Genomic DNA, 24,874 nt, shown 5'->3' with positions numbered 1-24,874 from the left:
CGCAACTCGTGTTTTGTTATCTAGTTTCGTAATCTGGCACCGATCGAATTCACCTCGACTCGCAGACGCACTGCACGATTTGTAAGTTACATGAGTACATCAACCCGGCGCAACGTGCCGGGAGTCTTCCTAGCTACTACTAATAAAACATGCATGTTTTTGTTCTAGAAAAGCACTTTGTTAAATACATAGTCAAGTGTCAACGGTTTGTCTGAAAGACTAAAATGTTTAGATAAGGCCGCTCGAGTTACTTGTTATCATAACTCATTTACAAGTTTTTTTAAACGCTCTATCAATAATAGTCCTTAAATACTAACAGACTTTCTCACCTTTATCACCATTAGCCGTTCATATATAATAGATTGGTTATCATTGTCCTCTACAATCAACCTCAACAACTAATTGATTGTTTAGGCTACAATATTACTAATCAAGTTGGACATCATTAGGACCGCCAACTAAAAAAAATCATTTGAGGGGGGAGGAGATTCATTTTTATTATTGATAAATATAAATATATATATATATATATATATATATATAATTTTATCAATTATCTGAATATTATTCCATGTGGATCCAACTAACTTATTTTGTATTTTTTTTTAACCTAAGGGAGCATAACTAATGACATTAATGATCTATTATACTAAAACTTTTAGAAGAACTAATATCAAAATTGGTTAATAGTAAAAATTAATTATTAAAATCCGACTTTGATATTAGGGCTTCAAAAAATTTCAGTTCATGGTCTTCTTATGTGTCGAGAGCTCGAGGGTGTTTTTTATTTAAGTTTATGATTGAATTGTTATCTAAAACCATTTTTAATAATGATAATAGAACAACTAGAAATAATAATAAAAATAATAATGTCGTCATTACTATTATTTTATTTATTTATTTTTTTTATCATATTTACCTTACAAATATCCTCTCTTAATATAATTATAGAAGCCAAGCCAAGCTAAGCTACGTTTGGGTAGCTCGAGCCAAGTGATCGTGTGAACGGTTATGGGAAAAGCATTTTGTTAGGATATGTGGCAGCCTAGCAGGTGACGTTTTCTATCATTAAAATATCTAAAAACTGTTCTTTGAAGATATCTCAATCTTGAAAAAGAATTATTTATTAGTTTAGTCAAGTGAGCTTATAGCTGGTTAGCCCAGCTAGTTATTTCGTTAGTTAAGGAGTGACAGGTCGCGGGTTCGAGTCCCTTTAAATTGGTTGTGGTTTAATGGTAGAGGACTCACTTTATTAGTGAGAGGTAAGGGGTTCAAACTTCACTATCACCAATTTATATGGGAGATATGATGGATGACCTTGGCTTGCCAGGGTTCGAGTCCTGATCTCACCCGGTTTTACCGGCTCCTCGCTGTCGTGCCATTTAGCGGGTGTGGGGGTCGGGTTTTATCAGATGAATCCCTCAATAGATGGACCACTAGGGGCTCCGTCCGTCCGGACTAGTGGCCGGCTCGGGCCACCTTTAACCAATAGGGGCCGCGTACGGAGTACTCGACGTTACTTAGTTGGTCGTTCAAAAAATAAAAGTTTAGTCAAGTGAAAATATTAATTAACGGTCTAATTAAATTATCTACAACAACTCACATTTGCCACGTATTTAGTTTTATTTGATTTGCTAATTATCACCGACGTATTTTGATAGTAACACGTTTAGTTTTATTGATATTTAGCATGTTTTCTTTTAATTTAGTGTAGTGGGGTAGTTTCTTATTAGTCCATGTTCTCATTAGTTATTGTGCATCCATATTTATCTCTTCAAGTTTGTAGTATCATATTTTTCTTACGTTTACCTATTAATTTCCATCCTTATTGTCATTTTTTTATTCGATAAATCAAGTTTTCTATTTTCTGCTTTTTCTCTTGTTTGTCTAGTGACACTTGCTAGTAACTCACCAAGACACCAACTTAATTAATTAGAGTAACTAATTAATCATAACTAATCTACCCAAAAGAAACGTGTCCAACGAAAAATTTTTAGAAATAGAAAAAATGAAAAGGATGAAATGGTTTATAGGAGAAAGATTTTTTTGTGTTTTTAGGTGTTCAGCCATTTGAAATTGCGGAACCCACACTGGTTGCAGAGCGTGTCAGGAATTGTCTGGTGAGCTGGAGGTTTTTCTGGTGTTCCGCCATTTCAAATGGCGGAAGTCACTTATTTTCCACCTGTTCCGCCGTTTGAAATGGCGGAACACCACTTTTACCCCTTTAGACTACTCCCATTGGCAATCTCACAATCTCAATCTTACATTATAAAATTAATTTCTCTCTCTCCAAACTACATAATTTAACTCATCCCAATCTTTTATACACATTCACAACCCATCCCAACTTAAAAAAATGTTTTTTTAACGAAGTCCGTTTTTAATAAAATTTATATCGGAATGTTCATAATTTTTTTTTAAGAAATATCGTGTATTTAATTATTTTTTTTAGTTAGAATATTAAAAGTTAATTAAATATTTAAGTTATCGGGGGTTAGATTGGATTGCAATCTAGGTTTGCTCCACCAACCTAGATTGCCAATTTAGATTGCATCATTTTTTTTTCAATTTCTTTTTTAGTTTTGGACACACCAATCTCATTATGAGATTGCCAATGGGAGTAGTCTTAGAGCATGGCCCTATACATTTATTGCACTTCCGCCATTTCAAATAGCGTAAGTGAATAGTAATATTCTGACACGTGTCTGACAAGGCGTTTGACCACACTTTTCACTTGTGCCATTTCAAATGACGAAAGTGAACAGTACTTTATATTATTATTTTCTAATAAAGTATTACTTTTCTTTAAAATTTTAATTTGAAAAATATATTTTAAGATTTTAATATATATTATTATTTTCTTTTATAGTTATTTAAAAAAATTATTTGAAAAATATATCTTTAAATTTTAATATATTTTAAAACAGTATTAAAAATCAAAAAATATATTTTTTAAATAAAAAAATTTGAGAAAAAAATATTGTAAAAGAAACTAATAATATAAAGTACTGTTTATTTCCGCCATTTAAAATAGCATGAGTGAATAGTATTTGTCAAAAAGGATGTCAATTGTCATAATTGTCAGTACTGTTCACTTCCGCCATTTGAAATAACACAATTGAATAGTGTGGTCAAACGCCTTGTCAGACGCGTGTCAGAATATTACTATTCACTTCCGCCATTTGAAATGGCGGAAGTACAACAAATGTATAGGGGCATGCTATAAAGGGGTAAAAGTGGTGTTCTGCCATTTCAAATGGCGGAACACGTGGAAAATAAGTAACTTCCACCATTTGAATTGGCGGAACACCAGAGAAACCTCTAGCTCACCAGACAAATCCTGACACACTCTGCAACCAGTGTGGGTTCCGACATTTCAAATAACGGAATACCTAGAAACAAAAAAAAAATTATCTCTCGTATAAACCATTTCATCCCTTTCATTTTTCCCATTTCTAAAAATTTTTCCATGTCCAACCCATCAGTTAATAGAGTTGGTTTAAAGTGACTTATTAACAAGTCGATTAGAATAAGGATTAGGGTTAAACAAGCAGGTTTATCTCCTATTAGTTACCTATTTAGTTTGATTTGTGTTCAAATAGGTTTCCTTGTTAGCAAGTTTGGTTAGTATATAGAGATGATTCAAGTACAAGTCATGAATTTATCAAGATAATTGTAATAAGTTTTTAGATATTTTCGGATTAATAAATGAGAGTTATTTAATTTGTTCGTGTTTGATTATCGAATGCATTTGAAATGGTAGATGGGCTAAATCATGTAAATTAAAGAAGTAAAAATACAGATACAAGAAACTATCAGCTCAAAATCACGTATACCCGATTGTTACTCATGAACTTATTATAAGTGGATTAATGAACGAGCCAACTGATAGTTAGTAGTTAGTATGTTATTTACCTTTATACAACATTTCAGTTTAAGTCCTTACACTATTAAAATTGTAACAATTTTTTTGTAAAATACGTTTTACCACAAAAATTCAAGTTTCGGAAATACATTGTTGCGGCACGAACTTGTATTTGACCCTTTAACCTAAATATGCCAAAAACCAAAGTTTCCCTACTTGACCCTTGGTTGCGCTACACGATGGGCACCCTCAAGGGGATGTCGCGATGAATGACTCAATACCATATCAGACTTTTTTTTTGTTCGTTTAATCGTTTACACACCCGTTGTCACACCCCAACTTAGGGTCTAGGAGTGTAACCAATAATTGGTATATGTTTTGTAAATATATAAGAGATTAATATTATAAAGCAGAAGTCTTTGATTAAAATATTAGTATATTCCAAAAGTCAGGAATTAAACACTTGATATTCGTTACAAAAGTGTACTTATAAAACAATAATTTACATTATTTTGAAAAGAGTAAAGTGCCAAAATCGTCCCTGAGGTTTGTTTAATTATGCGATTTTCGTACAAAAAATCTGTTTTTTGCAATTGGACCATTCAAGTTTCATGAGTCTTGCCAATTTCGTCCAAATCATTAACCCATATAGTTTTTTAACGTTACGTAAAGGGTAATCTAGTCTTTTTATTTTCCTTATTTTTTGTTTGTTTATAACCAATCCCTTTGGTCCCACCACACCAATGGAAGCCAAATCCTTTCCGAGTGTTTTTTAAGGGATTTTTTAGATACACCCCACGGTGTTTCCCATTAAGCCGCGGATCAGGCGATAAGCCGCTTAATGGTTGGGTGTTTTGGAAAATTGTGTTTTTTTTTGTCATTTTGCTGTTTATTTTTTTGTTTTATTATGTTTTTGTCTTTTTGTTGTCTTTTAATTTTATTTTGTTTCTTTTGTATTTTTTTTGGCTCGGGTAACCTTTTTTTGATCGGTTTTGGAAGGTCATTTTGATCGGTTTTCGAAGGTCACAACCGGAAAAACAATTTTAAAATTAGTAACGAACAAAATAAAACGAACGACTTTTATATAATAATAATTAGTACATAACGACTTATATTTGCTTTCTTTTCTTGTATGTCGGGTGTAATAGAATTTTTGTTTGTTTTAAACTAATAACGAAACAACAATTTTAAAATTGAAAACGAACAAAATAAGCATAACGCATAACCAAGTTTATAAAATAATAATAATTAATACATTACGAGTTCGAAAAAAAAACCAAACGAGTTCGGGGAAAAAGTAACAGCATACAATAAAGAAATCTAAAATGCGGCACCACCCGCGTCGTCATCGCCCCCCATCTCATCGAAACGTGGCGCTGGTACTGCGTACTAGGCTCCATGCTAGTGGGCAGACAAATAACCAACCATCCAGCTCACTTGACGCTCTAGTCTCTGTAGGCAGGAGTTAGTGGCTGCATCCAAACGCACGGCACGATGTGTACGCGGAACGCGCTGCGGGTGCTGATGCGGTGGCTGTTATGAACACGATAAATTAACGTTAACAAGATACAAAAAAAAATCAAACGATAAAATATAACGTACCTGATCACCTTCCTCCATGTCCTCATCACTGTCAACCTCGGCGCCCTGAATATCCACCTCCGGCTCCTCGATTGGCGGAGGCTCAACAAGTGGGACCTCTATGTATGGGCCAGAATTGAAATTAGTGACCAGGTGATACTGGCGCCCAATTCTTCTTGACGATTTACATGCCCTATGCCCGTCCATGGTCCAGCTCTCGCGGCAGAATCGGCGGCTTAATGGGTTGGTCATCCAGTAGGTGCCCGTAGCCCAAAGACAACGCAATCCGCGTAACGAACGTGCCACCGACCAATTTCTTGCGGCCCTGCCTATGCGAGTAAATGGCGAAGTAGTCGCCGAGACAACGAGCTAGGTTGCAGTGTCTCCCCGTAAGCAGGCATCGCAAAAAAAAGGTCACGGAGGTTGCAGTGATCTGCCCCCCCGTGACGACCCTGTACGGTATGAGCAATAAGCCTGTGTAGGTACCTGTACAAAAAAAACAATAAAATTTAATATTATTATATTATATTATCATATATTATATTATATTATAATAGAATAATACAATACAATACAATACAATACAATACAATACAATACAATACAATATAATATAATATAATACATATACGTGTACAAACCTGTGCAACGGGTCCCTGATGACTGAGGCTTTGGCTCTGGCTTGTATTCTCCTAGAGGGGTAGTAGGCCAAGGTGTATTGCTAATTGCCGTCCAAAAACGTCTCAACACGTCATTTGGTGATTCGTGTATGCTCTGCGTGTAAACAGGGGCGGTTATATCCTCAATTGTGTACAAGCCTAGCGCCCTGGCAAACTCCTCCATCGACATATAACGCCAAATCCCGAAAATACGGAACCGAACCTCCGCCTTACTGGTATCCGCACCCTCAACCAGCATCGGGACTTGCAAATCTCCCTCCGGGCGTGGCCTGAAACAATATTTACATGTTGGTTAAATCTACTTTATTTATAAGTTAATTGAAAAGGAAAAAAATACCTGAAAACGAACGTAGAGTAAAACTCTAACGTGAGAGCCCGGTACGCTGGCTCCCCTGCGGTAAACAATCTCTCCCACGGTGCATCCGTCCCAACAATTCTTTCTATCCTGTCTTCTGCCCGAACCATATTTATAAACTCCCTAGACAAGGTCGAGGAAGGTTGTGGCTCCATTTTCCGAAGCTGCGTAAACCGGATTTGATAATCGGACTGCGGGTTAAACCTCAAATGCTCGTAAATATCAAGTACTTCGTCCCCAAAAATGTATGTATCCGCCATCTATGTTTAACACATAAATATAACCGGTTATTGTCAAACCCGTAAGCCAAACCCGTTTCCTTGTCAAACCTGTAACCCAAAACCCGTTTCATCATCAAACCCTCCCGTAAGCCAAACACGTTTTCTAACCATCCCGTAACCCAAACCTGTTTCACTAACAAACCTGTAAGCCTAACCCATTTTCTAACCATCCCGTAAGCCAAACCTGTTTCACTAACAAACCCGTAACCCAACCCGTTTTCTAACCAACCCGTAACCCAAACCCGTTTCCGGGTCAAACCTGGAACCCAAACCCGTTTATCATCAAAACTGTAACCCAAACCCGTTTCCGGGTAAAACCCGTAACCCAAACCCGTTTATCATCATACCCGTAACCCAAACCTGTTTCACTAACAAACCCGTAACCCAAACCCGTTTTCTAACCAACCCGTAACCCAAACCCGTTTCCGGGTCAAACCCGTAACCCAAACCCGTTTATCATCAAACCCATAACCCAAACCCGTTTCCGGGTGAAACCCGTAACCCAAACCCGTTTATCATCATACCCGTAACCCAAACCCGTTTTCTAACCAACCCGTAACCCAAAATCGTTTCTAACCAACCCGTAACCGAAACTCGTGTCCGGGTCAAACCCGTTTATCATCTAACCCGTAACCCAAACCCGTTTCCGGGTGAAACACGTAACCCAAACCCTTTTATCATCATACCCGTAACCCAAACCCGATTTTTATCCATCCCTTAAACCAAACCCTTAAATCAACCAGTTTGATTAACAAACCCGTAAACCCTTAATCTAATTGAACACCTATATCAAAATAGAGTAAAACAGAAGTATCATAGTTACCTTATTGTTGCCGGGTCGGAGTTGGTGTTGTTAAAGACAGAAGAAGTTCGGAACTACTGGGGGACGACGATTGAGGGTTTTTGTGGGAAATATGGTGTTTGTTTGAGATTGAATGTGAAAAGTGATGGTGGGCGGCGGGTTAGGGTTGTGTTTAACTTTGATCCGCGGCTTATCGCCCAATACGCCGCTTAGTAGTATTTTTTTTTAATTTAAGTATTTAAGGTATAAATAAATTTTATATAAAATAATTTTATATATATTCATAATATATAAACGGAATTATACTAATAAAAACACAAATTTGATATGGAAGCAATACTAAATTACAAATTTGAATATATAAAAGAATTGAAACTAATAACAATTAACAACATAAATTTGATATTAAACCAACAATAAATTACAAATTTGAATAAATACAACAAAAGGAACTGGATATTACATCGAATTCTATACAGAGACTAATTTCTAAGATCATCTTCTGATAAGCACTCCCAAAATAGCATCAACACAACAATTTTTTCAGTGGCCCTCCACTCACTGGCAAGCAAGTCACCGGAATCCGTGTCGGCCCAAGGCTACAGGTTTGCCCCACTAGAAATGGGGAATAATCAATCATTACGCCCGGGTATCTTGGCCGACAGCAGCTCCCCAGCCACCCGGAATGTCAATTCCGGAGCACTCCTAGATACACCGGAAATAGTACCGTATACAGGTACCGTTATGCCCGCATATCTCCGATATCAGCTGGCCCTTGCGATTTATCATGCAAGGCGACTGTTTGTGGGGACACCTAATTCATCAAAGATCGGTGCCATCTTCCTTATTACATTGGAAACCACCCCATGGAGGTTTATACATGACTTTATTATTACAGAGCTACCAATGCTTCCCGACACAATCACCAAAATCCTAAGTAAAGGACACTGTTGGGATTTATGAGGGGGGACTACTAAAGTGTTCCGCCATCTCTCGACAGCTGCACTGGTAGCACATAAGTTCAAAATAGCATCTACACAGTCACCACTATTATTTTTAAAATATAAGTAAACAACCGAATGCAAAAAAACAAGGTTGAAAAATATATATTTTAAAAATCTATTTTATATATATTATTAATGTATATATATTTATATATATATATTATTAAAATCTATTATATATATATTATAAATAAATATATATTTATATATATATATATTTAAAATCTATTTTATATATATTACTAATAAATATATATTTTTAAAATCTATTTTATATATATTATTAATAAATATATATTTTTAATAATAACGGACTCTAAAATAACATTCACACAGCCACCACTATTTCTGAACGAAATTATTATGGCTGTGTTGATGCAATTTTCGGACCCCGTCGTCATTATTTTCTGGTGGTGGTGATGGTTTTGGTGGTATAATCTGGGGGATGTTTTGAGTGAAAGGTTGAGCGTTTATTTTGATTTTGGCGATTTGAACGGTTAGAACCCGTGGGTATTTAACATCTTCAAAAAATAAAGTCGATAAGCCACGGATCGACCACTAAGCCGCGGATCCGATTTACAGCAGAATCCGCCGCGGATCAACCCCTAAGCGGCGGATTCGATATACCTTTTGAAGATATTTATTAATATTTTAATATTTCTGGTACTTTTATATATTTTTTTAAAAAAATATATTTTAACATGATATATTTAATTATTCAAAAAATATATATTATCGAAAGAATTTTTTTAAATATCATTTCTTATATTTTTTAAAATATATTATTTTTATGTTTTTATCATGTTTTATTTTTATAAATAAACATATTATTTTTAAGTTTTTATATTGTTTTATTATTTTAATATTACTGGTATTATCAGATATATTTGTTTATAAAATATATTATTTTTTAGTTTTTATCATGTTTTATTTTTATAAATAAACATATTATTTTTAAGTTTTTATATTGTTTTATTATTTTAATATTACTAGTACTATTTTATATTATTTTTAAATTATATATTTTATCATTTTAATTTTTTTTTAAAATATATGGTACTATTTTAAACTAATAACAATATATTTTGATATTATTTTAATATTATTTTAATATTACTCCCACTAAAAATGGATTATATATTTTGAAGATATTTTTGATTATTTTTAAATTTCTGGTACTATTTTATTTTATTTTTAAATTATATATTTTATCATTTTAATTTTTTTTAAAAATATATTATTTTAATTTTAAATATCATTTTTAAATAATTTGTATTTAAAATTTGATGATAACACAAACATTTTATTCGTCATTATTCATAAAAATACAAAACATTTTATTGATTCATCCTAAATAAACTGCCTCTTCAGTTTGCACTCGCCAAGTTTCCCTTATTCGCATATACTCTTTTATACGATCTTCGTACAAAGACATCCATTCGTGCGCCACTTCATTGGCGTATCCTTCCCATTGACGTGCCGGTAGCGGCACGGGGAAATTCTCTTCTAATTGTATGTTGAGCCATTGATTATCCGCCACATTTAAGACTCCTATTACCGGGATCTGAGATAGTGGTTCCGGACCCATTCTCATTGGGAATTAACTCTCACTGGAGGTCAAATGGAGATTGATTAAAACACAGTCATACGTCTGAGCCACTACGTGTTCGTGCCCTGGTAACTTAAACCACCTACTCTTTTGCTGGAATAAAGCAGACGTTGAGTAGTCCAGCGAATCACGAACTGTGTCATAATTACCGTTTATCTCGTAGTTCAACCTGTGCGTCCACCATAATTTTTTAGTGTCCATCTCATTCCTCATACTTGCTCTAACCTCCTTCCAGTTCATTTGACGCATGCATAAGCCGACTGCGATTGCTCTAAAACCGCAATTACCATCTTGCTTTACATCTTTTATACCTGAAATGAACGGGTTTGCCCAGGTGGGAATGAGGTTCCTATAACTTTCTATGATTGGGATCCCCTTTGGGTCACGCAGTAATGGAAAACCAAGGTCGGATGGAGTCTCTTGCTTTTTAGATGAGCGTTTCGGTGGTTTAGGTATCTTAAACCGGGCCTGAGACTGAGACTGTGAACGCGAAAACGAATGGGAGGAGGCTTTGGGTGTTGGTTCCCGTGACAGAGAGGGAGCATAGGAGCTGTGTCTGTGGGGATCAAAAGACATGGAGGGGGCGTAGGAGCTGTGTATGTAGGGATCAAATGACGGGGATGGGGCGTAGGAGCTGTGTCTGTGGGGATCAGTTGACGGGGACGAGGAGTACGACCTGTGTCTGTGGGTATCAGTTGACGGGGACGGGGAGTACGAGCTCTGTCTAGGTGTATCTCTTTTCTTGGCTTGTTGGTTTAGATTTGGACGCCCCCTAGGGTCCTCTCGTTTCTCAGGCACCTCCTTGTTTGATTTCCCAAGAAGAACATACATTATCTTTGAGAATAGACTTTTTTTTTGCATTCGGTTGTTTAGTCCTAGAACTTGTTTTTTCACATCTTCCATTTCCGCTTCATAGTGTGTTTCTTCGTGTCTAACAAACGCCGGACTGAAATCTAGCTTCCTCCAAAAGGGGTCTATGTCTTTTAATGGAATGCGTATATTGTTAATAGTGTACCAATTAAGCTTACAAGCACACGGCAAGCCCAATGATGTTTGTAACCGGTGGTCGCACTCCGCCCCCGTATCTTGCAATGTGTCAAGTTTAGCGATAGCAAAAAGTGACACCCTGTTATGTAGCTTGTCAAACAAAGTCAACTTATGGTACTTCTTGATCCTAACACGAGAGTCTTCAAGGGTCGCACTGATTTCTTCCATTTTGGAATTCACGACTTCAAGGGCAAACGCCGCAATAGAGTCTAGCGAATTGTTCGGACCCGGAAGGTATCTCTTCAAATTTGCGTGCTGGCCCTCTACTCTGTTTGTTGTATGCTCGCCGAAGTTTAGTCAGTTGTCAATCCAGCACGACACTAACCTCTCTTTGTAGGGTACCAACCAGTTGTCGCGAATATAATACCAAGCCTCTACAAACAAATAATAAAAAAATAAACAATTTAGGAAATGTACAACAAAATCTAAAATCATGTGTACATAAAGGACAAAGACTTACCACGTCTGTCGTGTCCAGCTAACGCTGCTTCCATTAGACCGCAGTTGTAGTCGTACATAGATTTTGTTGGCGACTCATACAATACTTTCCACCAGTAATTGAATGATTTAAAGATATCTGTCTGAAAAAGACTCTTATGTTTTCTCTGTATGTTCCGCATGATGTGCCACCTACAAAGGTTTTTGGTAGCATTGGGAAAGACTGTTTCATAGGCATTCATCAAGGCTTGGTCCTTGTCAGTCAGGATGACACGCGGCTCCCTACAATCAACTAGCATGTCTTTAAGGCGTTCCAGGGCCCATGTGAAGTTACATGATGTGTAGTAAAACACACTTACTTTCCTTATGATTTTATCATGGTTTTTATGCTTATTTGTTTATTTTATGAAAGTATTGGGGGCTAAGTGCAATAATTTACAAAGTTTAAATGTTAATTGTAGGTTTATGAAAGATGGTGAAAAAAGAGTCAATTTGGAAGATTCTAGAGGACTTTTTGGTCAAGTTTTAAAGCTACAACTCAAGGCCCAACCCAAGCCCACAAGTTAGAAGCCTTGTATAATATTATATGAAGATAATTAATTGAGAAATCAGCCATTATTCAACCAACAAACCCAAAATAAAGATAAAAGAACCATAAACCCTAGTTTATTCTACTGTTCCGATAGGAACAACAAGAAAAAAGAGAAAAAAAAGGGCGGCTGAGGTGGTTGTGGTGGCTGGAGAGGAAGAGGAACATCAAGGGGCATCTTGTGCAGCTGCTAGGCATCTTATACATCATAAATCTCAACCATAAACCCTAAGTAATTGTCCTTAAACTTTGGTTATTGTTCAAGAACCCTAACTTTGTTGAATTAATCTTTTGCTTTGGATTGTTTTGCAAGTGATTGATAGTTTGACTTGTGATTGATTGTGTTTGAATCTTGAATGAATTTGATCATGTTTAAGTTGATGTTTGTGATGCTTTTCTTAAGTATGCATGGCTGTCCAAAATCAATGAGTAGCTAAACTTGCTTGTTCTGCCTAGGATAGATGATTGTTGAGTAGTTTAGACTTGTATAATGGATTGTTAATGTTCAAGACTTGAATTATTGATGTAAAGTTTAACTAAACCATAAATTAGATTGTGTGTGATGTCTGTGTTTTATGTGTTATTACTTATAATCCTCTTGCATTAGTTAACTGAATTAGTTTTGATTAATTGATTGCTTGTTAGACTCTTGACTTGGTGTTTAGAGTTTATTTGCGGGGTGTACAACCGTAGGGATAAGTGGGTAATATAAATCATCTAAAATCAGTTAAAATACACCTTCTTTGAGACCAAGAGGTGATAAGAAGTAATATTGTCTCGTTGGTTTTACTTGTTAGAATTAAGACCGCGCGAGAGCGGGTTTTTGTCTTGTCGAGTTTGAGTGTTTATGTGCAATTAGTTGGTTTAATTTGGGTTAAGTTAAATTGTTCCTCTATCCTTGGTGACATAGTATTTGTCTCCATTAGGATAGTGTGTCGATGAGACCGAGAGGAGAGTCGACATTTGAACACGTTAATAATTGTTTTTCCGGTTTATTCTTTAAAATCAACTAAGATAAGTTAGAGATTGTTAGAGAGACTGAGAGGTAATTTGACTTTCTTAAACAAGTTTTAGTTGTGTCATCTTGTATAACCGGCATCATGAATATTTTCAATCCGTTGTCTTGTTATTTCTGTCAACATGATTCATTCCTAGGCAGACGTCTTTATATATTGAATTTAAATCAAAGTTTTCAAAATTTTGTCAAAAGTTTTCATTTAGTTAAGTTAAATAGTTAAATTAAATAAAAAAAATCAATTAAATATTTTGGTGAGTCATGGTTAGAGTTTAGTGATTATGAACGTTTTCCCGTGTCTTCGAGTTCGATATCCGGACTTTCCTCATCTTTGCTATACGCGACCGGTACACTTGCCGTTTGTGTGAACTAGGATAGATTGTTTGGTTTTTAAAGCTTAGTTGCGACTTGTGTTTTATTTATATATATATTTTCGCACATCAAGTTTTTGGCGCCGTTGCCGGGGACACGGTTTGAGGCGTATTAAGAACGACTCGAGTTAGGACTTGCCTTGTTTACTACTTGTCTTTCTTATTTGTTTTGTTTGTTAGTTTAAAATAGTTTAGCTAATTATAATTTCTTTTATTTATTTTAATAGTTGTATGTGACGTACTCGATCTCTAGGACCACCAGAAGTTGAAGGATTTCCCGAACCAGAGAGAGAACTTCTTGAGAGACGTCGTACAAAACCGTCTTCCAGTTCATCTACATCCGTCGGTAATACGTTCTCTTCTCCTACTTTTTCTGAACCCGTCATTAGGGATAGGATTATGGGCGACTCGAATGCACCACCGAGGAGGACAGTTGCAGACCGGGCCCGTCCGGTCGATGCTGGCGCGAGATCCAGCATTGCTCCACCAGCAATAGGAGTTCAAACGACTTGGCAAATTCTATCTAATGTTCTGAACACGATTGCTCATTCTGCTCAATTTCACGGGTTGCTCCATGAGAACCCGCATTCTCATCTCACTCGTATTACACGTATCTGCGACACGTTTCATCTTGCCGGCGTATCCGAAGACGCAATAAAACTCTGAATCTTTCCGTTCTCACTCGTTGATCATGCGAGTCTGTGGCTTGAGTCCCTCCCACAGGGATCCATTGCTACTTGGGCTGCCATGCAGACCCAATTTCTTGAAAAATACGATCCTCCGACTAAGGCCGCTTGTTTGCGTAACCAAATTCATTCTTTCCAGATGGAGGACACCGAGAGCTTCTACGAGGCGTGGGAATGGTTCAAAAATCTACTTGCGTTATGTCCAGACCACGGCCTACAAGACTGGGCGGTTGTTGAGAAGTTCTACAACGGAGTGACGTACGCAACTCCGAGTATGCTCGACACAGCTGCAGGAGGTAACCTACTGACAACGAAGGATACGGATGAGTGCATTGCCTTGTTTAACGGTTTAGCCATGAGTGGATACCAGCGACCACCCGTTAAGAGTACCAAAACCGTCGATTCCCTATCACGCGGAATGCATTCGGTCGATACGAGAACCGCACTTGCGGCACAAGTTGAAGCTTCAGCAAAGATCGTGAAGGACCTGTAGGTGAAAAGTAAGTTATGCGAGATCTGTAGAGGGGTACATGATACTGTCAGTGCCCGGTAGGTTTCCAGGAGGAGGCAGTCGACTTCGTTAATAATCCAAACCGAAATCAACATTCTTTCAATTCTTATAATTCGGGGTGGAGAGGTAACCAAAATTCCAACTGGAGGAACGGAAATCAGTCCGGCTTCCAGCAACGTCAGAGCCTATTCCAGGATTCCGGTGAGGGACCGAGTAGTGGGGAGAAGAAGCCCACGTTTGAGGAGATGATGGCACAGCAGACACAGATGTTGTCGCAACTCATGACTCGAGAGGACTCCCGTCACAAAGAAACTCAAGAGAAATTCCGGGAGCACGAGTCATTCATGAGAATTCAAGGAGCGTCAATTCAAAATCTTGAGCGTCAGATGAGAGAGATAGCAAGTCGTCTAAATGAGAGGTCGCCAGGTACACTTCCAAGTAACACTGAACAAAATCCGAAGGCGTTTGCGAAGGCTGTGACGACAAGGAGCGGTGCGGGGGCACGTAGCCAGCCCGTGATTCAAGAGGCGACGAGAGGAGTCGTTAACGAGCCTGCGGTAGATGTAGAGGAGCAGGTAGACGAGGAGATTCAGTTGGAATCTTCACCGGCCAAGGTGCATCAGAGGCACATTCCCGGAAGTTCAGCACAGGCCGAGAACCAACCATTACCCAGCACACCACCGAGTGTCTACAAATCTAGACTCCCATTTCCCGGGAGAGTCCGTAGGGATAGAGACGAGGAGCAAAACTCCAAATTTCTTGATCTTTTGAAGCAACTTCATCTTAATATTCCTTTCCTTGAGGCACTTACGCAAATGCCCAAATACGCAAAGTTTCTTAAGGATATTCTTTCGAACAAAGAGAAGTTAGCTGAAGTCTCTTCCATTCCTCTGAGTGCTAGTTGCTCTGCAGTCTTGCAGAGAAAGTTACCAGAAAAGATGTCCGATCCTGGGAGTTTCACAATTCCTTGCATCTTGAGTGATAATACGGTCGTCCATGTGCTGGTGGATCTTGGTGCCAGTATTAATCTCATGCCGTATTCCGTGTAACGCAAGTTGGGTCTAGGCGAACCAAGGCCTACCCGTATGAGTATCCAGCTTGCTGATCGTTCTGTGAAATACCCCCGAGGGGTGGTCGAGAACATGCTTGTTCGTGTCGACAAGTTCATCTTCCCAGTGGACTTTGTCATCCTGGACATGAACGATGACGATAGTGTCCCACTCATCTTGGGCCGACCATTCCTTGCCACTGCACAGGCATTGATCGATGTCTGCCAGGGTAAATTAATCTTAAGAGTTGGGGATGAGAACGTCACCTTTGACGTTCGACAGTCACTAAAACACCCCAAGTCTGCTGATGACTCCTTATACTTCATTGATACCATCATGGAGCATGTTGGGGAGTTTCTCAGCGAAATCTGTGGAGGATCTGCCTCCGACACCCAGATTCTCGATAGGGAGATTCCGGAGATTGAAATGGTTGCCGTAACCAATCAGTCCTTAAATGACGACACTAAGTCGCATACCCCTGAATCTGGCGTGTCTGCTGAGATCGTACGAGACGATCCGATGGACCGACCTTCAGTCGAGAGTCCTCCTCTTTCCTTTGAGCTTAAGGATTTACCTTCCCACCTTGAGTATGCTTTTTTAGATGAAGAGAGGAAGCTTCCGGTTATCATTGCATCTGCATTGACCGAGGTCGAGAAGGAGAAGTTGTTGAGGGTGCTACGAGAGCACAAGGAGGCTATTGCTTGGAAGATTATCGACATCAAGGGTATCAACCCTTCGTTCTGCACTCATAAAATCCTCATGGAGGAAAATTTCAAAACTGTCGTCCAGCCGCAACGGCGGCTCAATCCGAAAATGCAAGAGGTCATAAAGAAGGAGATCATTAAACTCCTTGATGCGGGGATCATTTTCCCCATTTCTGATAGTGCTTGGGTGAGTCCAGTCCAAGTGGTTCCTAAAAAGGGTGGCATGACTGTCGTCACCAACGAGAGGAACGAGCTTATTCCCACGAGGACTGTGACCGGATGGCGAGTCTGCATCGACTATCGCCGACTGAATGATGCCACCAGGAAAGACCACTTTCCTCTCCCATTCATTGATCAAATGTTAGAGCGTGTAGCAGGTCAGCAGTATTACTGCTTCCTAGATGGTTTCTCCGGGTTCCGATAGCTCCCGACGACCAGGAGAAAACCACTTTCACCTGCCCTTACGGAAAGTTTGCTTACAAACGTATGCCGTTCGGACTTTGTAACGCTCCGGCCACATTCCAGAGGTGTATGGTGGCCATTTTCCATGATATGATCGAGGACTCCATGGAGGTGTTCATGGACGATTTTTCCGTATTTGGGAGTTCCTTCGATCATTGTTTATCAAATCTCGAGAGGATGATGTCCCGCTGCGTTGACACCAACCTAGTCCTTAACTGGGAAAAATGTCATTTCATGGTTCGCGAGGGCATTGTTCTAGGTCATCGAATCTCAAGTGCGGGGATAGAGGTTGACCGGGCAAAGGTCGAGACCATTTCTAATCTTCCCCCCGCCGACTTCTGTGAGATCAATTCGTAGCTTTCTAGGTCATGCTGGGTTCTACCGTCGGTTCATCAAAGATTTTTCTAAAATCGCGAGACCCATGACCAAAATTTTGGAGAAGGATGCTCCATTTATTTTTTCTGAGCAGTGTATCGAGGCGTTTGATCTTCTAAAAGACAAACTAGTTAACGCCCCGATCATGGTTGCTCCCGACTGGTCGTTACCATTCGAGTTGATGTGTGACGCGAGCGACTTCGATGTCGGAGCGGTTCTTGGACAACGGAAGGATAAACATTTCCATCCGATCTATTATGCGAGCCGGACCTTAAATGGCGCACAGGAAAGCTATACCACCACCGAAAAAGAGCTTTTAGCTGTGTTGTTCGCTTTCGACAAATTTAGGTCCTATCTGGTTTTGTCCAAAACGATTGTTTATACGGATCATGCCGCTATTAGATATCTTTTCAGCAAGCAGGATGCTAAGCCTCGTCTTATCCGATGGATCCTGTTGCTTCAAGAGTTCGATATAGAGATCCGTGATAAAAAGGGGGCTGAGAATGTGGTGGCTGATCATCTTTCACGTCTAGAGGGAGTTGATTTAGGAGATTCGGGAGTTAGGATCGACGATCGTTTTCCGACGGAGAGTCTGATGTTCGTTACTGCACAAGAGGAAGGTTTTCCATGGTTTGCTGATTTCGTGAACTATCTCGCTGACGGATACCTCCCAAAGTTGCCTTACCAGCAAAAGAAGAAATTCTTTGCTGACATCAAATTTTACCTTTGGGACGATCCATATCTTTTCCGCATTGGTGCTGATAAGCTTATTAGAAGGTGTGTGGATGTCAAGGAAGGATGGAAAATTTTGAGCCATTGTCATGTGGGACCGACTGGAGGTCACCACGGTGTGAATTCTACGGTAAAGAAAGTCTTTGATTCTGGTTTTTACTGGCCGTCTATCTTTAAGGATGCTCACCTGTTCGTTAAGAGTTGCGATCGTTGCCAGCGTGTCGGCAACATTTCTTCGCGAAACGAAATACCCCAGAATGCCATTCAAGTTTGTGAGGTTTTTGATATTTGGGGTATTGATTTATGGGACCGTTTCCATCTTCGCGTGGAAACAAATACATACTTGTGACCGTCGATTACGTGTCTAAGTGGGTTGAGGCCAAAGCTCTACCCACCAATGATGCCCGAGTGGTAGTCCGTTTTCTGAAAAGTCTATTTGCTCGTTTTGGAGTCCCGAAAGCCTTGATCAGTGATCGAGGTACTCACTTTTGCAACTCGCAGATGGATAAGGCGTTGAAGCGTTATGGGGTCACCCATCGGCTTGTGACCGCCTACCACCCACAGACTAGTGGGCAAGTGGAAGTGAGTAATCGGGGAATCAAACGTATTCTTGGGAAAACGGTTGGTTCCAATTGTCGGGATTGGTCCGACAAATTAGATGACGCTCTGTGGGCCTTCCGTACAGCCTACAAGACTCCGACTGGTTCCACACCATTTCAGATGATTTATGGGAAGGCCTGTCATCTTCCTGTGGAATTGGAACACCGCGCTTCATGGGCCCTTCAAAGGGTTAATCTGGACTTACCCGTCGCAGAGGGAAATCGTTTCCATCAATTACACGAACTAGAGGAGCTCTGGATCACGCATATGCACAATCATTTCGGTATAAGGAGCATACGAAGGAACTGCATGACAGGAAATTGAAGGGTAATAAGCAGTTCAAGTGTGGGGATAAGGTTTTACTGTATAACTCACGGTTGAGGTTATTCCCGGGAAAGTTGAAATCCCGATGGTCGGGACCGTTCACGGTCACTGAGGTTTTCCCGTATGGCACGATTGAGATACAAGATCGAAGCGGGAAGTTTAAGGTGAACGGCCATAGATTGAAGCACTACATAGGAGAGCCGATAACTGATCAGACAGTCGAGGTGTTCTACCTTGACTCATTCACCGAGAAATAGGCGTGATGGATGCATCACTCAAGAGACAGCACGAGTTGTAGAGTTTGTATTATGATTTTCCTTATTATCTATTTTTATTTGTTTTATTTTTATTTATATTTATAAAAACATAAAAATACAAAAAAAATAAATATTTAATAAAAATCAAAAAAATTAAAAAATTCAAAAACATAAAAATATGTTTACTTCTTATGTTTTTGTTTTCTATTTCGTATGCCGCTACATGCGAGCGAGTTTGAGTTTTTACAGGTATTATTATGCGCATGGTAGCTCTGATGGCGTTTTGGAACTGGTTCACCCGAGGTTGCGGCCGCGAATGAAATGCTATACGGTCGTTCGTTTGAGTCATACACAGCTGATGAAGAATCTGCATCTAAACCAGGGGAGTAATCCGTTCTCTATTTTAATTTCTGTTCGTTCAAGTTTTAATTTTATGCTTTACGTTTTATTTTTATTTTATTTCTTTTCCTTGTTCTCATCGAGGACGATTTCGTTCTAAGTGTGGGGATGAGAATTTATTTTACTTAGTTGTAGAAACAAATATAATAATAATAATAAAAAAATTAAAAAATTTAAAAAAATAAAAAGTTTTCACATGCTTTTCGTTTTCGTACGTTGATAAAAAAAAAATGTCCCTTGTTTTTTAGCTTCTGTTGCATTAAAGTGGGAGATGATTATATTATCGGAAATCGGTTTTTCAAACTACTAATAATATGAGATAAATAATATAAAACGCACTTAAATTGGGATGTGTCGGTAGGCTCAGCCTTGAAAATGAAAGGGCAAATTTGATAAAACGGTTGAACAGAAATCTTTTGTGGGTAAAGCGTTTTGTCCGTGGAAAATAAGCAATGAAAGGTCGGGCCATACTCAAGCCTCAAATTTTGGTATGAAAAAGTGGAAATAACATGAGTTTTAAAAAAATTTGAATACGTTATCATATGATGCTTGGGTAGGTTTAACGTTAGAGTATGCCGTGTAGCCTATGATATAAATCTTAAACTGCTAGTTTAGTGTTTTACACCTCATTGGCGTATGGTTTTATAACCTTAAATCCTGTATTGATGGGATGCTTTGGGTCCGGAGACCATGGGTCTGTATGCAATCTATTTTTCTGGGTATTCACAATTTCTAAGTGGGGTTGTGGATATTTAAAAATAAACCCAAAGAGCAAACCCCTATAAGTCTATAAACATGATCACAAAAAGTACAAAAGTACAAATACGCTACAGACTTGATCATCCACGCTGTTAGCCATGTGGGGTCCCCTTGCTCGCGTCTCATTACCAATAAGAAACGGACCACAAGGGACACGCTAAATGTAAGCCCTACAGATGAAATTTTGCATACTCACCTATGGTGATGGATTTGGGGTATTGCTTGATAACGGGGGTATGTTATGTTGCGGGGAGCACTAGCAATAAATTAATTGAACCTTTATCGTATCTAATGGCTGCGTGGTAGACTTTGATGCTTAAGCTTAGGTGGATAAACAATACCCTTGATCGTCTTAACTATTCATAAATATTGAGCAACAAAGTTTTAATTCTGCTAATTTTGAGGTTTAAGTCAAGTTGGGGTGGTCTAGTCCGGTAAAAGCAGAAAATAAGCGGGTCTTAATTGTGTAAACCACTAAGTAATATTATTGTCGGATCTTATTTGTCCCGGTAAAGATTAAGGCATGGGTTTAGGTGGACAACAATATCGATGATCACGGTTTTTGCGTTTTTCTGAGCTTTAAAATATAACCTAGATGTTTGATTTAACTTTGATTTTCCGATTCTGATCCAACTGCAGTCAAATCTTTTTCAGGGACGAAAAAGTCTTAAGTGTGGGGATGTTTGATGTGTAGTAAAACACACTTACTTTCCTTATGATTTTATCATGGTTTTTATGCTTATTTGTTTATTTTATGAAAGTATTGGGGGCTAAGTGCAATAATTTACAAAGTTTAAATGTTAATTGTAGGTTTATGAAAGATGGTGAAAAAAGAGTCAATTTGGAAGATTCTAGAGGACTTGTTGGTCAAGTTTTAAAGCTACAACTCAAGGCCCAACCCAAGCCCACAAGTTAGAAGCCTTGTATAATATTATATGAAGATAATTAATTGAGAAATCAGCCATTATTCAACCAACAAACCCAAAATAAAGATAAAAGAACCCTAAACCCTAGTTTATTCTACTGTTCCGATTGGAACAACTGTAGCAGCAAGAAAAAAGAGAAAAAAAAGGGCGGCTGAGGTGGTTGTGGTGGCTGGAGAGGAAGAGGAACATCAAGGGGCATCTTGTGCAGCTGCTAGGCATCTTATACATCATAAATCTCAGCCATAAACCCTAAGTAATTGTCCTTAAACTTTGGTTATTGTTCAAGAACCCTAACTTTGTTGAATTAATCTTTTGCTTTGGATTGTTTTGCAAGTGATTGATAGTTTGACTTTTGATTGATTATGTTTGAATCTTGAATGAATTTGATCATGTTTAAGTTGATGTTTGTGATGCTTTTCTTAAGTATGCATGGCTGTCCAAAATCTATGAGTAGCTAAACTTGCTTGTTCTGCCTAGGATAGATGATTGTTGAGTAGTTTAGACTTGTATAATGGATTGTTAATGTTCAAGACTTGAATTATTGATGTAAAGTTTAACTAAACCATAAATTAGATTGTGTGTGATGGCTGTGTTTTATGTGTTATTACTTATAATCCTCTTGCATTAGTTAACTGAAGTAGTTTTGATTAATTGATTACTTGTTAGACTCTTGACTTGGTGTTTAGAATTTATTTGCGGGGTGTACAACCGTAGGGATAAGTGGGTAATATAAATAATCTAAAATCAGTTAAAATACACCTTCTTTGAGACCGAGAGGTGATAAGAAGTAATATTGTCTCGTTGCTTTTACTTGTTAGAATTAAGACCGCGCGAGAGCGGGTTTTTGTCTTGTCGAGTTTGAGTGTTTATGTGCAATTAGTGGGTTTAATTTGGGTTAAGTTAAATTGTTCCTCTATCCTTGGTGACATAGTATTTGTCTCCATTAGGATAGTGTGTCGATGAGACCGAGAGGAAAGTCGACATTTGAACACGTTAATAATTTTTTTTTCCGGTTTATTCTTTAAAATCAACTAAGATAAGTTAGAGATTGTTAGAGAGACTGAGAGGTAATTTGACTTTCTTAAACAAGTTTTAGTTGTGTCATCTTTTATAACCGGCATCATGAATATTTTCAATCCGTTGTCTTGTTATTTCTGTCAACATGATTCATTCATACGTCTTTATATATTGAATTTAAATCAAAGTTTTCAAAATTTTGTCAAAAGTTTTCATTTAGTTAAGTTAAGTAGTTAAATTAAATAAAAAAAAAATCAATTAAATATTTTGGTGAGTCTTGGTTAGAGTTTAGTGATTATAAACGTTTTCACGTGTCTTCGAGTTCGATATCCGGACTTTCCTCATCTTTGCTATACGCGACCGGTACACTTGCCGTCTGTGTTAATTAGGATAGATTGTTTGGTTTTTAAAGCTTAGTTGCGACTTGTGTTTTATTTATATATATATTTTCGCACATCATTACACTCTTGCTCCCTAAAGATAACTGCGTGCGCAATATAAAAAGACTTTGATGTCGACGTCACACCAACAAACTGAACGAACGGCCACTTGTACATGTTGGTGTTGTACCTCGTGTCAATCAACAACAAATATGGGAACGCACGCCATATGGTATGCGACTTCTCGTGACAAAAGAAAACATTCTCCGTCCTATTGGTGGAAGGATTCTCCCATGTGTAAAAGGTAAACCCATGGGTTTGAAGAAAGTTTTCAAGTACCTACGTTGGGTTTAACAAAAAATTAATAAATATTACAAATATTCTTATTAAACATCATTATTATAATTAAATGATATTATAAATAATTTTCTTATTAAATTTACAGAATATATATATATATATATATTTTATATATGATAAAACAAAACAATATATATTGTAAATAATATATATTAAAAAGACACTTACAAAATAATAATATTCTGAAAACAAGTACCTGCATGGGGGTTTCACCAATTTTATCTTGGTCATCAATAAGTTTCACGACGTTGTATATATCCCTAGTAATACATTTGTTGCCGGGAAACCTTTTCTTTATTGCTGACTTAATTTGAGCAGCCCTCAGACCCTGCCTATGCAACGTCGCAACTATATCAATTTCCTCGTCGGTAAGTTTCCTTAGTGCCGGGTGCCCCTCCTCAAACAAAACAGGTACTTGGTTGTGCGTCTCGTTGACAACCTTTAGCTTCCAACAACCACCTGACACATGATACCTCCCGACAAGTTTAAATGGACAGCCCCTTTTAATACTCCCAGTATGCCTCACCGTTCCCTTGAGTTTTGGTTCCCCACCTCGATTGCATACAAGTTCAACACTTCTCTCCCTTGAACGTTGCACTGAGATAACACAACCATGCTCACGTCCTGTCTTCTTAACCCAATCCACCAACTCAGCAACAGATTCAAAATACTGATATCAAATAATGTAAATAAAGTAATATTTAGTAACGTGTTGAAAAATAATAATAATATTTTTTTTTAAAAAAAAGGTCATACATTATTAGTTACATAAGAAAATGTCGTCTCCCGTATGTAACGATCACCATCATCATCATCATCATCATCATCATCATCATCATCAACATCAACATCAACATCGTCATCGCCTCCTTCACCGCGAGTCTCTTGAATGCCATCAACGACGTTGCTCGTGACTGGTCTTGCCATGTATGGTTGCTTTCCCAAAGGTAACTGGTACGAATTTTGGGTTCCGTAATACGGACCACCTACATGTAACTGCTGCGAAGACTGACCATAAGACTCCTCGACTCTGGCCTCATAAGTATTCGACGATGTCCTATTATCCTCTGGCCACGAAGGGTGACTACCTACGTATATGATATACCCCTGATAAAAAATATTTGGCAAGACAACGTATAATATTTAAAAAATAACTAACGCGCTCTTGTACTATATAAACACACTAAATAACCTGGTCAGGATTTGGTAAGTCGTACTGCTCGATATTTCCATACCCCGGCTCATGGTTCAATTCGGGAAGTTCATTCAAATCTGGCAAGCCCGACTGCTCCGGCTTATCGTTGTATGCGTAGCCCGACTGCTCACGCTGATCGTTGTATGCGTAGCCCGACTGCTCGTCGTTCCCGTCACCAAAACAAAATATCATATAAATCCATTATATTTTAACAAACACAAAACACAGATATTATAAGTTGGATCGGCCAATATTATAGAAATTTAACCATCTAAGATGGATATATGTAGAGAAAGGGAGACGGGTGTGACAAAATCAAATTATTGATTTGATCCATCGCGGATCGAGCGATCAGCCGCGTATCACGTAGGATGCATGACTGATTTGATAGTCTATGGATGTCGTGTAATCAATATGCGGCGGATCGCCCAGTCCGCCGCTGATAACGTATAAACATAATACGACAAACGCTATGGACATAACAGGACAAAAACATTAATC

At 38.2% G+C, this 24,874-nt stretch overlaps 1 protein-coding gene across 1 annotated transcript; it reads right to left on the bottom strand.

Moving 5' to 3' along the window:
* Nucleotides 1–10,168: 10,168 nt before the first annotated feature.
* Nucleotides 10,169–24,565, bottom strand: LOC143535507 (uncharacterized). Its single transcript, XM_077029734.1, has 7 exons — nucleotides 24,371–24,565; nucleotides 24,022–24,285; nucleotides 23,375–23,848; nucleotides 23,009–23,157; nucleotides 11,685–11,854; nucleotides 11,550–11,598; nucleotides 10,169–11,492 (listed from the first exon to the last, which is right to left on the bottom strand). The coding sequence occupies exons 1-7, from the start codon at nucleotides 24,563–24,565 to the stop codon at nucleotides 10,169–10,171; spliced, it is 2,625 nt and encodes an 874-aa protein (XP_076885849.1).
* Nucleotides 24,566–24,874: the final 309 nt, after the last annotated feature.

This window comes from Bidens hawaiensis, unplaced genomic scaffold, assembly GCF_021521415.1.
Source record: "Bidens hawaiensis isolate Kalapana, Puna unplaced genomic scaffold, B.hawaiensis_p1.1 tig00010545_1, whole genome shotgun sequence".
NCBI classification, from domain to species: Eukaryota; Viridiplantae; Streptophyta; class Magnoliopsida; order Asterales; family Asteraceae; genus Bidens; species Bidens hawaiensis.
The sequence above is the reverse complement of the archived record's forward strand: the minus strand, read 5'-3'. Positions and strand labels throughout refer to the sequence as shown.

Coding starts and splice junctions, on each gene's coding strand:
- LOC143535507 (XM_077029734.1), bottom strand. CDS start 24,565: ATGATATTTTGTTTTGGTGACGGGAACGACGAGCAGTCGGGCTACGCA. Junction 23,849..24,021: donor ATGACGATGTTGATGTTGAT/GTTGATGATGAT, acceptor ATTTGATATCAG/TATTTTGAATCTGTTGCTGA. Junction 11,855..23,008: donor TTGTTGTTGATTGACACGAG/GTACAACACCAA, acceptor AAACCTTTGTAG/GTGGCACATCATGCGGAACA.